Source organism: Tachysurus vachellii, chromosome 11 (genome assembly GCF_030014155.1).
Source record: "Tachysurus vachellii isolate PV-2020 chromosome 11, HZAU_Pvac_v1, whole genome shotgun sequence".
Taxonomy (NCBI): domain Eukaryota; kingdom Metazoa; phylum Chordata; class Actinopteri; order Siluriformes; family Bagridae; genus Tachysurus; species Tachysurus vachellii.
In genome coordinates this window covers 4,662,669-4,680,515 of record NC_083470.1, presented here as the reverse complement: position 1 = coordinate 4,680,515, position 17,847 = coordinate 4,662,669, and the positions used below count along the sequence as shown (strand labels likewise).

Below are 17,847 nucleotides of genomic sequence, written 5' to 3'. Positions count from 1 at the left end.
ATAAGCTGTAAAGCACTCTCAGGGATCAGGGCATTTTAGTGGTGGTGGACAATTCAAAGATTAGCCCCGTTTAGCTTCAAATAACTAAACTAAACTCCAAATAGTGGAGGACTGTGTTTGTGCTCCTTCTTGACAAATTTGTTCAAGGGGTGTGGTGGTGGCTTGGGGTAACTAAACTAACGACAGGGGGTCATGTCCCAAACCTGGAGAGATGCAACTGTGGAGGTAGCTTGGGGTAACTAAACTAAGGACAGGGGGTCATGTCCCAAACCTGGAGAGATGCAACTGTGCATCTTGGTAGCCTGGGTAACTAAACTAAGGACAGGGGGTCATGTCCCAAACCTGGCGAGATGCAACTGTGGTGGTGGCTTGGGGTAACTAAACTAAGAACACGGCGTCATGTCCCAAACCTGGTGAGATGCAACTGTGGAGGTAGCTTGGGGTAACTAAACTAAGGACAGGGGGTCATGTCCCAAACCTGGAGAGATGCAACTGTGCATCTTGGTAGCCTGGGTAACTAAACTAAGGACAGGGGGTCATGTCCCAAACCTGGCGAGATGCAACTGTGGTGGTGGCTTGGGGTAACTAAACTAAGAACACGGCGTCATGTCCAAAACCTGGAGATGCAACTGTCAGGCCCTTGAGCAAGTCCCTTATTCACTTTTTTCCAGTGTTGCTGTATCATCACTGATATCTGTGCTCTGACCACAACTTGATGTGATATATATCCAAAGACAAAAGCCTTTCTGAACGTGCCATGTGACCTTTAAGACGTCTTCAGGTGACAAACATGAGTATTTATGGTTATGGTTATGGCATTTAGCAGACACCCTTATCCAGAGCGACTTACATTTAACTGAGCAATTGAGGGTTAAGGGCCTTGCTCGGGGGCCCAGCAGTGGCAGCTTGGATATAAACTCATGACCTTCTGATCAGAAGTCCAACACCTTAACCACAGAGCTACCACATCCCTCATAGCGTTATTTGTATCTTCTGTTTTGTATGTAAGGAGCAGGACCTTAGTTGTTGTTTTTGTACACACACACACACACACACACACACACACACACACACACACACACACACACACACACACCGTTCTTCATCCAACATCTGGGTTGGTAGAAAAATACAAGCTAAAGGGCGGGCTTAAACCAAAGCCTGCGTGAGGGTGGATTACACAATGAGACCGTTTATCAAAATCTACATTTGTATTAATTAACTAATCATTGATGTCAAGTCGTGATAAATTAAATGATATGTAAAAAGGAATGTTGTAAGTAGTGATGGAAACGCTTGTATCGGTGTTGTATAGTGGACGCGAATAACAGCGCACCCCTCTTCCACAGATGGTACGCTCCATTTAAAGGGCCAGTAGTCGCGCACCCCGCGCTTCTGAAGAAAGCAGGACTGTTTTCTCGGGGTTATGAGATTTGCGACGCAGTCGGGGCGGTGAAGCACCCTGGGTTTTTATTATTCTCCTGCGTCCTAACTGCTTTCCTTTTACACACACACACGCAAAAGGAGAGACGGATTCCGGGATTGCGTTGTTTTCAACACGAGCTGTGGATCTAACTGTTGCACTTTGAACACAGGTAGGTGTGCGCGAGCCCTAACCCTGGTCTACACCGTGAGCGCTCGTGCTTTAGCTCCAGCCGCACATCCTGGCATGCTTATTTTATTTATTTTATTATTTTTATTTTTATTTCTTTTTTACATAACGATACACAACGCACGCTTTTCCCGGTGCACGAAAAAAAAAAAAAAAACACCCACCTCGACGCTAAAACGCTTTTCGCTCGGATGCGTAAACGGAGCGCGTGCGTGTGTGTGCGTGTGTGTGCGCGTGTGGCTCGGACGGGCTCCGGAGATGAAAACGTGTTTAAACAGCGGCCGCTTTGCTTCTGTTCCGAACAAAGGAGGCGATAAAATCAGGCGTGTTGTCATTTTTTTTCTTCCCCCCTTTAACCTAAGATTCACACGCTTTAGGCTTTCGCATGAATCACTGCATGATTGTTTTTGTGATTATTTTATTTCACACGTTAATATTTAATCCTGATTATTTCCTTTTATCCACCCCGAACTTCCAGCTTGTTTAGATTTTCGTGCGTTTCCTCTTAATTTAATTAGATGCAGCATCTCGTCTAACCAATTAACCGCACTAAAGGCTGCCGTGCTGCGTTCACTGCTCCCGCCTGTGTTACAGCGTTCATCGTTCTAACCTCTCGGATCAACATCTGTACGATCTGTACGACCTCGTGTCACGTGACCATATTCTTGTGCTTCTCTTATTACGATGATAGATTTTATATGTTTTTGAGGTGGTAGGAAAACCCTCCCCCAAAAAAAAACCAGTCTCATCATATGCATACATCATATATATATATATATATATATATATATATATATATATATATATATATCCAGGTCTGGTCTGAATGGAGTGTTTGAGTCAATGTTTGAGCTTCCTGATATCAGAGGGCTTGATCATTCATTCTGTAACAAACAATCATTTAAAGACTGTTTAAATATGTAAACGTGACACGATTAGAAAGGTTTTTAGTGTATTTGACGATGGCTTGTCGCCTTGTCCGTCTTGCATTTCCATACGTTTGTGGATCTGGATCTCACACCCTCTTGTAGAGGAATACAAACACGCACTATAATTATGTTCGATGGTCGTCAGGACTCCCAAATATAAAATAAAAGGGTTTTTTTAACGTGGTTTAAAGTCCCATGATTCATGGTGACATGAGATGGATGGATAATCGACATCTTTGTTGTTTCGAAACCGACCGTAAGCCATTGTGTCGTGTGTATATGGTTATAACAACTACGTACGTGTACAACCACAACTTTAACACTAACATCTCTGCACGAGACGATCAGTAAGAGTTCGTAAAGGTTTAGAATATCAGAGTTAATATTCGTACTATTTCCCGATTCCTTCGTACCATATCGATTGATATAGATTTCCTTATGAGATCTGCAATGGAGTTGATACTATACTATCAATTAAGTACAAGTTGATTAAATGAAGAACGTGTTGAATGCTTAATATTGTCATCGTCGGTAATCAGCAGTGAGTAAAATGCTTTGGAGCATGTTGATATAGTAAAATAATCCACAACAAGGTTGGGTGATGTGACCGAGGCATACAGAGCAACTTGCAGATGATAAACGATTTTATTGGAATATCTGTAAAGCTAGTTTAGTTCCTGTTATCATTTACGCTAAACATTTTCTCTTTCGAAGTCAGTTGTCTCTCTTTTGAAGTCAATAAGACAACAAATAACTGGTTGAACAGACTGGAGGCGTCTTACCAAAAAATAAGCCACATTAACTATTGTTTAATTTGTTAAATAACATCATCTGTCCAATCCGATTCAAGAACTTGGCGCCGCCGTGGTGTGTTGTAAAGCTAATTTAAATGTGGCCTACAGACAGTTCACGAGCACTTCTGCTAAATAGGCTATTTGCTTGACAAAGGGCGTGCGTGATTTCCTTGAGTGGTGGTGCCAATTCGAGCCGAATTAGCATGCCAACAGGCATAATACGACACACTGTAGTATTGTGAAAGTATTGATGCTTTGTGTAACAGTACTCCTGTGATATCCAGGCTGGACGAGATCTGCCATGAGATCCTTGGTGATTCGAGTCTTCCTTTGTCAACGCTATACAGCGGGTGCATTAATTAAGGGAAAAAACCGAGGTTGAGTGTGACTGACTTGCTCTGGATGTGTTTTTATTTAACCTCTGAGCTTTAAGAGGAACCACAGACAACTTTTTGTTATTAGTGTGTATACATATTATATATATGTACGTGTAAATATATATATATATATATATATATATATATATATATATATATATATATATATATATATATATATATATATATATATATATATTAGTATTGGAGTTGATTGACAGATTTTCATTAGAAGATCACATATTATTATCCTCTCCCTGCCAATTTTCCAGACTTTTGAAAAGATTTGTCACTACACTACCTGTAGGTTGTTATTACACTGCAGTGCAGGAGCAAAAGCGAAGCAGTCGATCTGACGGCTAGAAGAGAACAGCATAATCAACAAAACCTTATAGAAAGTTAATTGTCCGATCGTGTCGGGTAATTATGTAAAGATAACCAACGTGTTTAGGATGCTGGAGACATTTTGTGTAGTTTCATCTTTGTGACCCATACATGTCTGTTGCCAGGGTGGCCAGATTGGTCCGATTTACATACCATCTTAAAACTAAATAATATATATTTACGCTCATGTAATCGTATTCAAGGTTTTTAAATAAATCAATGAATTATCTCGACGGTCAGTGCAAAATGTACAACGTTTCAAAGTAGTGCCGGTTATAAATAATACAAGATATAAATAATTAAAAAAAAGAACTTGGAGAACTTCCTACACTTCTGTACTACTGCATACTGGGATATTCATGGTTGTGTTGGTTGTTTGTATGAGGTTCAATATAGGATTGGGCTATTAGTAGATTAATTATTGCAGATTTTACTTTACTTTCAGAGAATTCCAAGATGTAATATCCAGCTCATGATGATATTTTTAATAACACTTTATTAATTATATTGGAATTAAAAAATGAAGAGTTAATTAATTAATTAATTAAAGAGTTATTAATTACAATTTTTGAATTTTAAAGAATCAATACAACTCTTCATTTAAAAATTCCAAAATAATTAATTGGAGTTAATTTCCGCATTTAACTAAAATAAAAAATAAAATCCATTTTATACCAAAAAAACAAACACAACTCATATGGAATTTTTTTTTATGCTGTATGGTTTTAAATGCAAAAGTTACTGTATGTTACAAAATGTTACTATAGCAAACCTTTACATATACAACGAGACTTTTATTGTGTATATTGTACAGTATATTCAGTAGCAATTTTAGCGTGATTCAATACGAGTATGCATTTAAAACAAATCTTAATTCACGAGCAGCGTCAAAAGCCATAAATAATAAAAATCTGTGGCAGGCGTTCAAAATTCATCCTTTACTAGAAAAACCACAGATATTGCAACACATTTTGGTGCACGATTGCAATATTTAATCTGGAAATTTTCACTTCTCTAAAACCATGTAGTTAGCTAAAAGGAATGTAGCTAATGTGGCTAAAAATGTGTCTAAAACGGAGATGTTTTAACTATTAAACTAGAATATTGCAGTCATTATATAATAGAGCTACTGTATTACACAATAATAGCTGAAATGCTATTATTTCCTTAACATAATGGCAAAAAAAAAGTATGTAACAGATGCTAATATACCCACAAGCGCTAGCATTATGCTGAGATTTGCCTGATTGAATGTTTCCATTTCAGTCATGCTTTCAAAACACACCATTTAATAAAACAACCCAAACTGTAACTGAATTATATCAGAACTAAATTATTTCTACAGCCCAAGGTCATTTTCTCTGTCTGGTGGGAGTAAAACATAGCAAATGGGGGGAAGCAGTCTGACAACATAGCAGGGAGAAGTTAAATAGAGGCTAATACTGAATAGAAAATCCTTTTGTCACTGTAAACGGCACGTAACATGCTAAATACGGTGTGAAAATCTGTGTACCCTGAATAGAAAGTGAACATATAATGGTTAGAAATATAAAATGGGTGACTCATATTGTTGATGTTAAGTCAAGGTTTAGGCTAAGCGGTCTCTTGTTGTTTCTGTTTTCCTCTGCTGGTGTGGCTTGTGTTGTAAGCTGTCGGTTGATTGACTTGCTGACTGACTTTTTATTGCGTTCTCTCCCTTTATGTAAATTATTACAGTCAAACTCAATCAAACCCATGACTTTTGGATCATTTGTGAATGAAAATAATGCTAATAACAATGAATTAGAATGCTACTAACGGTATTTTTAGCATGGACTTTGCACAAATACAACGTAACTAGGCCAAACGCAATAAACGTTTCGATTTCTGTTGTCTTTTTCTAACAGAATGTGGCTAAAATATTTAATGAACAAATTCTGCGTTCCATATTTTGTAAAACTACTGTAGCACATGCTTAAGTTCAAGAATGCTATTATTTCCTGAACTTGCTGCCAGAAAATGTCTATAACACATGCTATGAATCACCAGCATTATGTTGACGTGTCCGTCATGTTAGCATTGTTAATAGAATGCTAATAGTATTAGCATTGCTACTAATTACTATTAGCTATAGTTACTATAGCTAATAGTAATAATACACTGGCTATAACAGACAATGCTGTTATAAATTGCGTTATTAGTAATCGGATTATATAAACATAGCTAAGCTGTCAGACAGCAGGAATCGTTATTAAAGCTGTAAATAAATTTATTAGTAACTTCTGTAGTTAAGGTGTATTTGCACTGGTGATGTGGTGTTTAGGAAAATATAGTTCATTCACAAAAAGGTTAACATACTGCAAGAGCTCATATGTTTGTGTAAAAAGGAGGCTTGCTAACGTGAACCTCGATTCGATGACAATTGACATTGATTATTGGTGATTAGTTAGCTGGCTGTTAGTTACTCAGTTATTGATACGTTAATCCGTTAAGATTAATTTGCTGTTTATTTCAGTTGCGCGAATTAATTTAACCGTAATCTTGTGAAACATTTCATATTAATGACCTAAACGAAAGCCGTCCGACACAAATCCGTGATTAAAGGCACTAAAAGCACTATAAATATAGTCGTGCTGGACGTAAGAAGTCTGTGTACATGCTGCAGTAGCTATGCTGTGTTACCGGTTAATTCTAGCGTATGCCGCGTTCACCATTTAGTTGCCATTTTGTCGTTTTTAGCTCATGAGCTTTGCGTTTGACGGAATTTTGTGGCTGTTATTAAATGTAAATCATCTGTCCCACAAAATCTGTAATTTATGTGATGTATCATCATACGCATTAAAAAATTAATGTTGTAAATCTGGCCAGAATCTTTATTCTTTATTTTTATTCAGAATTTTATACACATTTATAAAAAGATAGTATTTTGTGGATCGTGTAAACTTCTGGAAAAATGTTCATCAGTTCCAAGATGAAAGCTTATTGTTCCTTTGGTCCTTTTGATCCAGTCGTGTACCATAAATGCATTTTAAAGCTAAAGAACGCTAAAGAAGACCCGCTCACTATTTTTATATTTATTTATGTGTGTCTTACGTTTTACATTACGTTTCAAACAGTCATTACTGTCAGTGTCTTTGCCATGAAACGCAGTTTTCGATTTTTTTTTTCTGAGCTGTAGCTTTCATCTTGTACATCTCGAATATATGGGTTAAACTGCACACCGCCGAATGTAACCCACGACATTGTAATGCTTTACTACATTTGGCTATATTATGAGAATCCACTTGCTTTGGACCACACAGAAGCTTAAGTGGATGGCACTCGAGTGAACTCAGTGCAGCGCGCCCCTCGATGTCCAGTAAATTACATGGCAACAATATGATCTCTTCAACCAAAATAGAAATCTACTTCATACAGTATATGAAGCGATGCAAGAACCACAAATCCACTGCACCACTTTGCCTTTTATGGAGATGTTTTAAAATGTATTCACAGTTTAGTATCACCATTTTGTGGTTCTGTTTTAACGGATGATTTCACTGCCATCTTTAATTATCATTTTAAGGACATGCAGTAGTTTGTAACTATTCATAGGTTTTGTAAACTTCCTGAAAATGCGGTCATTAAAAAACTCCCACAAAGCTTGATCGATGAGCAACGAGTGATTTTAAATCATTTGTAGATGGTGGATGAATCATGTCTTCGGTCATGTCTACGTGGAGACGATGATTCCCGGCACGGTGACAGCACATGGTCACAGCAAGATTATATAACAGTGGTGCGACTGATTCGGGACAATATTCACGTCGAGGTCGTCCGGCTCTGCGTCTGTTAGACCTCTCTCTGATATCTCTCTGGTTTCTGCACGGTATTCTAAGACTGGAAGTTGCAATGGAAGTCTATGGTCCTGTCTGTTGCTTTTGTCAGTTTTCCATGGTGGGATCAAACATGGCTTCATCGTCCTGACAGCGAGCTCAGAGTGGAGATGAAATGTGAAGGCACTGGAGGTGGTGATCACTGAACAATAGCTACTGTCTCTGCTCACTCGCCCTGTCTCGTCTCTTAGTCTCCCTGTTGCTGTCTGGTTCTCTCTCTCTCTCTCTCTCTCTCTCTCTCTTCCTCTCTCTCTCTCTCTCTCTTTCTCTCTCTTCCGCCTTACCGTTTCCATACCAAATGATAGATCAGTCCTCGCCGCTATCTTTAATGAGATCTTTTGTTTTTCTTTGGCGCAGACAGGTGGATTTTTCTTGCGCTTTCCCAATATATGGCAGGAAAAGGTTATTCAACTGAGCTCAGCACATGCTGATAGAAGTGATAAGGACAGGGTAAAGACATAACCTTCTCGCAGGATCATGGCAAAAGGCTCCAGCTGTGATTTTACGTATGCTGAAAGTGGAATAAGGCTTTGCCATTGTCAGAAGTGGTGTTTTTGGCTCTTCATCATTAATAATACACGATTAGTTACTAATCATTTGGTGATGAAAAGCCAATCTCAGTAAAGCAATGCTTAATTGGCAACATGCTTCATTCTGAATACTGAATTATCGACTGATTATTCAGTCGATAATGTTTGTTATGACAGAGACGGAATCCGCCGAGATGTTTGACGATCCTGCATCCTGTCACGTCCATCACCACGTAGCAGTAAGTACTAATGCTAACTTTGATAACGCTTCCTGCCAAGTAGGGCTGGGAGATATGGCAAAAAATATCATGATTAACATTTTAGTCAATTTAAGTGCCAATAAGAGCCAATGTAGGTTCAGCGTAGGTCTTTTTAGCTCTGATACTGAGGAGTCTTGAAATAGTTCTTTGGATGTTAAATAACAAACCCGCTGCTACAAGGGCGTAAGTTTGATTTTGTCATTGGTGGGGACATAATTTATTTGTCATTGGTGGAGACATAATTTATTTGTCATTGGTGGAGACATAATTTATTTGACATTGGTGGAGACATAATTTATTTGACATTGGTCAAAACCTTCCCCGTATTTTGTGCATAAAACTGTTGTTATAAGAATACTTTCTTACTCACATACCGTTAGCATAATCACGTTGCATATTGCTTCATACCGTATATAGCTGCAGCCTCCGACCTCAACACATTAGCGAGAAAGACAAAGCCAATTAAACAGCGACGTGGGTTAGAGAGGCAGGACTCAAAAAAGGCAAAGGACAATCCTTATAGAGAGGTGAGTTAAAGAGGCAGGATTCAATGCAGGGGGTAGATCTGTTAAACATTTGTGTTCCACAAGTTGCGCTATTTTTTACAGAACGCCGTTGTAAAATATTTTTCATCTTATTTATTGATTCCTGGATAAATGTTAAATGAAATAAGTAAAAAAGCACAAGACACAGACGGACATCAGTGGTTATGTGTATATATATATCTATCTATATATATATATATGGGCTTGGTCGAATTATTGATAGGGACAATTGAGTGTTCCCTGGATATTGGTAGGGACATGTCCCTACCGTCCCTACCCAAATCGACGCCCTTGCGCTGCTAGACGGATTGGTAACTTTTTAAATTGTCCTACAAATAAGTTAATTGTGTACGCAAATCTCATGGCAGTGTTGCTGGAATAACGTCTGCATCCATAAAGCGGTTATAGAGGTGAATAACGTGAAGCCAACATTGTTTTGATTGTTTGGAAATGTAAAGAAGCTTAAAAGGTTAAACGATCCTTGAATCGAATTGGATTAAAGTAAACGGAGCGAGCGAATTTACACGGCGATCGTGAGACAGACTTTTAGTGCCGCGCTCTTCGTTTTACTCGGTTCCTGTTACTTGTTTGAGGAACGACAGAAAGAGTGAAATAGAAGGTTTGACCCCGGCCTCCTGCAGGATGACACCCAACACTAGGATAACAGAAAAGAGGAAGCTATCCGAGAGCTCGTAGTGATTTCCCTCCCTGGCCTCTCGTGACCCTTATACTTCACCATGTCCACGACTATTGTTTCTTCTGTCACTAGATCTGTGTTACACGTGGATTTCAGACCGGACTTAATTCGTGTCAATACGAAAGCCTTGACCTGCTTTGACTCATTCGAATCCGAGCCACGGAGCGTACTGGAAAATGAACATCTCACCAAACATAGTAACGGTATCACGTTGCCAAAAGACACAGCTTATAACAATTGGCGGGAACTTTGTCGGTATCAGATGAGCAGGATTTGATTTTAGCGTTCATTTTTTATTCTTTTTTTTGGTATGTGTGATAGTGTTTGCATAGAAAAGAATAGCCATGAGGGAAGTATTATGATTATGTGGAGAATGTTCAGTGCTGTGCCAGGCGCTATCAATCCTAAGCCGTGTAGACAGTGCGAGATGTAGTTTTCAACCGCGTCATCTCTGTCTACAGATACTGAAAGAAAGCTTTATGAAAACTCTACGTCTGTCAGCCATGGAATCAATTTTAGAGATGTAGACTTCGTGATATGGAGACAGGGGAGTGCAAAAAACACCAGATGCAGCAGAGGCATTTACAGGTGTATAAACGTACCTTTTATGTTTTATTGTAGAGATCGCACTCGTCGTCGGCTAAAATTCCATGCAGCGTAATAATTTGTTAATAACCAGACTGATAGTTCTGTATGTTTGTGTGTAATCCTTAATCCTAATGAAGCATCCTTAAAAATATTCATGTTTGCCATAACCCGACCGACCCTGTCAATTTAGGACCAACTCAATTATTTTTTTTTTTTTTGCTTTAAGTCCGACCGACTTGTCGGTTGTAAATTTGCGTTAAGACCGACCTTTTTTACTCTTCGGACAACTAATACAAAAGCAATAAAATAATATTAATTATATTTTAGTAAGTATTGTAAATATATAAATTGCCCAGGCCTACATACAAATGAAGGCTACGTTCTTTCTTTTAAATAAAAACCTGTGACGTCATCTATGTTTACACTATTGGTTTGTGGTCTATATAGCCTGCATCAAAATAAGGTTTGCAGTGATGCGCCCGAAGGCACGGGTTGAAGACCCAGTCAGTGACGTCACGATATGCTCACTCATCTCACTCATTTTCTACCACACAACACTGTAACACAATCAGAATCAGGAATACATTATTCATTCATTCATTCATTCATTCATCTTCTACCACTTATCCGAACTACCTCGGGTCACGGGGAGCCTGTGCCTATCTCAGGCGTCATCGGGCATCAAGGCAGGATACACCCTGGACGGAGTGCCAACCCATCGCAGGGCACACACACACACTCTCATTCACTCACACAATCACACACTACGGACAATTTTCCAGAGATGCCAATCAACCTACCATGCATGTCTTTGGACCGGGGGAGGAAACCGGAGTACCCGGAGGAAACCCCCGAGGCACGGGGAGAACATGCAAACTCCACACACACAAGGCGGAGGCGGGAATCGAACCCCCAACCATGGAGGTGTGAGGCGAACGTGCTAACCACTAAGCCACCGTGCCCCAGTCACGATATGCTAATTTGTTTAAATGCATACCTACGTAATCACCGTCACCAAAATTGTACTTTTTTTTTTTTTTACATTGAAACTTGGGAAAAAAAAAAAAGACCTACCTAACGACCCTTTTTTTTTTTTTTTTTTTTTTTTTTTTTTTTTTTTTTTTACTGTTCCTGCAAACCAAAATATTTTTAAGGATGGCCTGATTTATATGAATAGTGTGTTAAAGAGATGAATAAACCTTGGTGTGTTATTACTTTTAGTATCAGATACTCTGCGTGTGTCTTTGGTTCGCGACGAGCTCCTTTAAAGCATTCCAGTAAGCAAACACTCTTCTGAATCTTATTTAAATCTATTTAAAATAATTGTGAGGTTGGATTGGCATCAAACTACATTTTGATGCAGATGCAGGACGGGAATCGATCTCGGTAAAGTTCTCGGTTTAATATTCGCCAGGATTTCAGCAAAGATGCAGAACACGCACATTATACCAGTGCGTCTTGTGCTTATTCCCAAAACAACTGCTTTTTAAATGTCGGTAACGCTAGAAGAGTTTGAAAGCGCAAACTCTTTTTCACGCTTTCCGTTTAAAAAAAAAATCACACTCTGATGTTGTTTGCCGTGATGGAAATAATTTAAAACTCATTAACAACACAAGCAGAGTGATTAAAATAGCTGCCCGGACTTCCAGTCCTTACATTGTTATGGTAATGTTGACACTAAACCTCTCTTCCCCCCCCTTGAGAGTAATTTGGGATCGGTTCATATCCACGTACCGTTCATATAAATGGAGATATTTTACAGAATGTCCGTTAGAGATCTGCAATCAGAAAGAATTCATCCAGATACAGAAAATCTTTGCGTCTTAACATAGCCGGTTTCTTACTTTAGCTGATGGAAGGGACGTTTAAAGGAGAACCTCCAGGTTTTACCTTCATGGGTGAACAAGTCGGTGCAATCAACACACCGAGAAAAAACAGCGCTGGGTTTCCCCTTAAGGTCATATAGAGATACGCTTGAACACATGCCAAGGAGTCCCCTACATGCTACGCTGATTTCAGGTTCAAATACCAGCTGTGGCATGTACCACCCGAAGGATCTGCCACCTGGAGGATGGAGTTGGGCATGTTGTCCTCCTGTTATCCTCATGTTGTCCTCATGAGAAGACAATTGGCCACGTTCGGATTTGGAGATTGGGAAGACAGGGTCTCCATCTGCCACCGCATGTGAGATTAGAGGCCCATCACTGTTGGAAACACTGTTGCTCTAACTGAATTGGATGAAAACATACAAATCCGTAATAACGATAGCGGCCAAGCTGTAAACATGGGAAGGTTCCGTATATTTACAGCTACGTCAAATTTTTTTTTGTTGTAATTTTGTATTAGCGGTGTTTGTGCACAAGTGTGTGAAACGTGCGAGACTTGCTTCCTAAATCCCGTAAGAAGAGCGATTTCTTTCTTCCCCCCCACCTCCTCCTCCTCCTTCTTCTTTCTAATCAAGTGCTGTTGACCCTCATTACAAAAGTGGTGTGAAGAGACTAGTGTTTTGGAGTCCTTGATTAGATGATCTCGTGCACTCTTGAGGTTTTTTTTTGCTCGCCCACTTCTTTCTGGTTGTTTTTATGAATTTATACGGCAGGTTTCAAGGCTTTTGTAAACCGTAATAATAATATTTCCTGCCTTGGTATTCCACATGATTTTTCAAGGCAGTGCTACAAGTTGTAGAAGCAAATCTAGCTTTGCAACGTGAGATACGTGGTGGCTTTTAACGTAGCACGATACTTGCGGGCTAGGCTTTAGTGTACGATGTCATTTCTTTGCTCCAGTCCATTGATCACGTTGAGGTGGTTTTTCATAAGTGGTGAACAGCGATGAATGAAGACAGGATACACCGGGTGGAAACTAGCACAGATAACCAGGTGTGATGTGCATCTAAGATAAGATAAGATAAGATCTTCATTACTATGCGACCACGAGGGGGGGTTTTTCAAGAAAACCTCATACAAATACTCGTGATGAAGTCTTTCACTGGTTTCTTACGAACGGTCTGTTCAAGAATCTATTAAGATTTCAGAAACGTGTAATCATTTGAGTAATTAGGGCTTATTTTAGTACGTCTTTAAACTTAATTAAACACGTGTACCACACGGTAAGTGACTTTTTTTTAACTTCATGCATGCTGAACATGTATACAAAACAGAATGGTGTTAATAGAGTCTTATTAGGAGGTGAAAAGCAAATACCTGCCTTTACAATGCATGTTAGAGACGTTTAATTCGACTTAGTGCAACCATAAGCTTGGGAAAGAAGCAGCAACATTTTGGCGATTGGCGTTCTACCCCTGGCACCAGCCGGTGCCACCACTGTGTTAATCAAATCACCTTGATTGCAGCTCAATAGCGTCTTGCGCTCCTCGGGAAACGTGTTACAATCCATCACTGGATTACAATGGGCAATTAACTCCAGCTCCGAAAAAACCAAAAGTGGTTGCCCGTGCATTGGCGCTGAATCATTTCTCCTGGACTATTTGCCAGTATAAATAACGGGAATGTGAGCTCATACGAGTGTTGTTTTTGGATTAATTAAGGTTCATTAGTGCTCTAAAGGCCAGTGGCACATTATCCTGATTAGCACCCGGGCAATTTTCATACTTCCCCTGCACGTCGGTGTATCGGATCAGACGAATAATCCAGGCGTTCTTTTCTTCCGACTATTTATAAAGACAGGGTGGATAAAAACAAATTTTGGTTCAGCCGTGGCGAACTCAGCCTCTGATAGGATCTTGCAAGGCTGGAATTCAGTTGTGCTGCCAGCATGCTGTCCTTGATTTACATCACCTCACTGAAGGAAAGTTAAAACTAAAACCGAACGGCTTGGCAACGGCCTGGGTTTGAGTCTCGCCGTCCCAAATTGAAGGCTGGCTCAGGGGGCGCTGCCAGCTGCCGGAAAGTCCTTTTGAAACCTCAAACCACTGAATCTGAGGTCTGAGTAAAGGCTCATTCTTCCTGCGTGAGCTTAGCTTGACCCTCCCTAACCCTTTCTACTGAGAGAGAGAGAGAGAGAGAGAGAGAACAGACACAAAGATGGTGAGAGACAGAAGGAAAAAAGATGAGAAAGATGGACAAAGAGAGAGTGATTGAGGGACAGAGTGTGAGAAACAAAGAGCAAGTGAGTGTACAAGGTGTGGATGGAAAGGCAGAGCACTTTCATTCCTGCCACTGTGCACTTGCATGAGTGGTGATTTGGGTTGAAAAGCAAGACATTTGATCTAAAGTACACCTCTGTTAAAGATACCGAGTTTTAATGTCAAGTAAATGTCCAGCGAGTCTGGTTTGAACTCTCCCTCCTTCCCTCCCTCCCTCCCTTCCTTTCTGTCTGTTTGCCCTGGCACTTTGTCATAGTTTTCCCTCATGACTAGTCAAGTATCGAAGCCTAATTAACAAATGTGCTGTGAATTAGTGGTAGTGATGTCTGTAAAGGTTTATTAGTGATCTGTTGAGTTAGAGGAACAGGAGTGACTAGGCTTGGCATCAGCAGAAGCCAGTCGATCAATACTCCCACCCCCTCTAAAGCCCCCTTACCCTAAACCCAGCTGTCTAGACCAAGACATTATTGCCTCTAAAATGGGCCATAGGCAAAGCAGATTGAGTGGGACAAAAAGTGGTGGAAAATCTGAACGCAGGGTTATAAAACGTTCCCTGCCTCAGCTTAATGTAATTAAACTTTTTAAAGATAAGCCAGTGCTCTTTCCCTCATAATCCATTTTGAAACTAACCCAGCCGTCTCGTTTTTTGTCTCCTACTTTAGACATGAACTACTGAAAGCGCTACAAAAAGAAAATCTGTGAAAAATTTTGAGGGAAGGAGCTCCGTCTCATCCCTCCTCTTCAAAAGAAAGCTTTGAAACCATGATTCCGTCGTGGCTGCTGACATATTTCACTGCATTTGTCGTCGGGACGGTTGCACCGTTCCCGATGACCCCTACAGAGCAACCTCCGGAAATTAGCACCTTCCGGGTGAAGGACACCAGCTTGACGCACTTGACCGTCCACCGCAAGACAGGTGAAGTGTTCGTGGGAGCCGTCAATCGCATCTACAAGCTCTCGGACAACCTGACTGAGCTCCGCTCGCACCAGACTGGTCCGATAGAGGACAACTCCAAATGCTACCCACCACCCAGTGTCCGGACATGCGCCCACAAGCAGGAACTTTCTGATAACATCAACAAGCTTCTGCTGATAGACTATGCTAGTAACCGGCTGGTAGCCTGTGGCACCATCTGGCAGGGAGTGTGTCAATTCTTGCGACTGGGCGACTTGTTCAAGCTCGGTGAACCTCACTTGCGCAAGGAGCACTACCTTTCAGGAGCTCGGGAGGCGGACGGCATGGCCGGAGTGGTAGTGGGCGACGAGGACGACGATCCAAAGAGGAAGAGAAAGAAGGGAGACGGACGATTGTTCATCGGCGCTGCCATCGACGGCAAGTCTGAATACTTTCCGACGTTGTCCAGCCGCAAACTCGTAGAGGATGAGGAGAGTGCGAGCATGTTCAGCTTGGTGTACCAGGATGAGTTTGTTTCATCGCAAATCAAGATTCCATCAGACACGCTGTCTCTCTATCCTGCATTTGATATCTATTACGTGTACGGCTTCGCCAGTCGGACCTACATCTACTTTCTCACGCTGCAGCTAGACACACAGCTCACGCAAATGGATGCCACCGGTGAAAAGTTCTTCACGTCCAAGATTGTCCGCATGTGCTCCAATGATACAGAGTTCTACTCTTACGTCGAATTCCCGCTCGGCTGCACCAAGGATGGCGTGGAATACCGCCTGGTCCAGGCCGCGTACAAGCACCGTCCAGGAAAGACGCTTGCTCAGGCTCTGGGGCTATCTGAAGACGAAGATGTGCTCTTTGTGGTGTTCTCCCAAGGCCAAAAGAATCGGGCAAATCCGCCCCGTGAGACCGTGCTGTGCCTGTTCACTCTTCATCAGATCAACCTGGCCATGCGTGAGAGGATCAAGTCTTGCTACCGTGGCGAGGGAAGGCTGTCTCTGCCTTGGCTGCTCAATAAGGAGCTTCCCTGCATCAACACGGTGAGTACTTTTTCTCCTACCATTATGTACTTTGACAACTGCAGCCATGTTAAGCATGTAAAAATGCTTATTTTTAATTTTTTTATTTCATTAATTCAATTAATTTAGAACATAAACATAGAACAAAAGGTTAATATAAAGAATAATATAAAGATTAATAGAATATAAAATTCAAGATTAATATTAGATATAAGGGGGGCACGGTGGCTTAGTGGTTAGCATGTTCGCCTCACACCTCCAGGGTTGGGGGTTTGATTCCCTCCACCGCCTTGTGTGTGTGGAGTTTGCATGTTCTCCCGTGCCTCGGGGGTTTCCTCCGGGTACTCCGGTTTCCTCCCCCGGTCCAAAGACATGCATGGTAGGTTGATTGGCATCTCTGGAAAATTGTCCGTAGTGTGTGATTGCGTGAGTGAATGAGAGTGTGTGTGTGTGCCCTGTGATGGGTTGGCACTCCGTCCAGGGTGTATCCTGCCTTGATGCCCGATGACGCCTGAGATAGGCACAGGCTCCCCGTGACCCGAGGTAGTTCAGATAAGCGGTAGAAAATGAGTGAGTGAATGAATATTAGATATATATAGTTTGCAATGTGTATGTATTTATCCCCAATGAGCGAGTCTGAGGTGACTCAGGCAGCAGTGGCGAGGAAAAACTCCCTTAGACGGTAAAGGAAGAAACCTTGAGAGGAACCAGACTCAAAGGAGAACTTTTTTCAAAGGAGAAAAAAAAAAAAATAGTTGCGACGGTTATATTTGAAGATATTGAAATCTGAGTATGATGATTATATGTATGTATGTATTTTCTTTATATTTGGGAAATCGTATAATAATACTAGATCATTTTCTGTTTTTATTACTGCTTGGACTGTCTATTTATTTCTTTTTTACATGCGTCTGAAAAAACCTGACTAGAAGTTCGATGCGTCGGTGTAGATCGCCTTGATTTTATTTATAATAAATAAAATAATATAATTATTTAATAATTAAACAATATAATAAGTAATAATAAGAATTATTATATTATTATTATTATTGATTAGTATATTATTTAATAATTAAATAATATAATAATTAATAATATAATAATAATTAATAATATAATAATAATAATTTAATTATTAAATAATATAATTATATATAAAAATAATATAATTTTGTCTGGCTACAGTATCACTCTGCTCTGTTTAATCAATACTCCACCCATAATTTGCTTAGCCTGTTTCTTT

At 40.3% G+C, this 17,847-nt stretch overlaps 1 protein-coding gene across 1 annotated transcript in view; it reads left to right on the top strand.

Moving 5' to 3' along the window:
- Positions 1-1,393: 1,393 nt before the first annotated feature.
- plxna3 (plexin A3) overlaps positions 1,394-17,847 on the top strand; it is a 197,180-nt gene continuing 180,726 nt past the window's right edge. The window contains exons 1-2 of the mRNA XM_060880759.1: positions 1,394-1,595; positions 15,338-16,625. Of these exons, the coding sequence (XP_060736742.1) occupies positions 15,438-16,625 (1,188 nt within the window). The 5' untranslated portion in view covers positions 1,394-1,595; positions 15,338-15,437. The remainder of the gene's footprint in view (positions 1,596-15,337; positions 16,626-17,847) is intronic.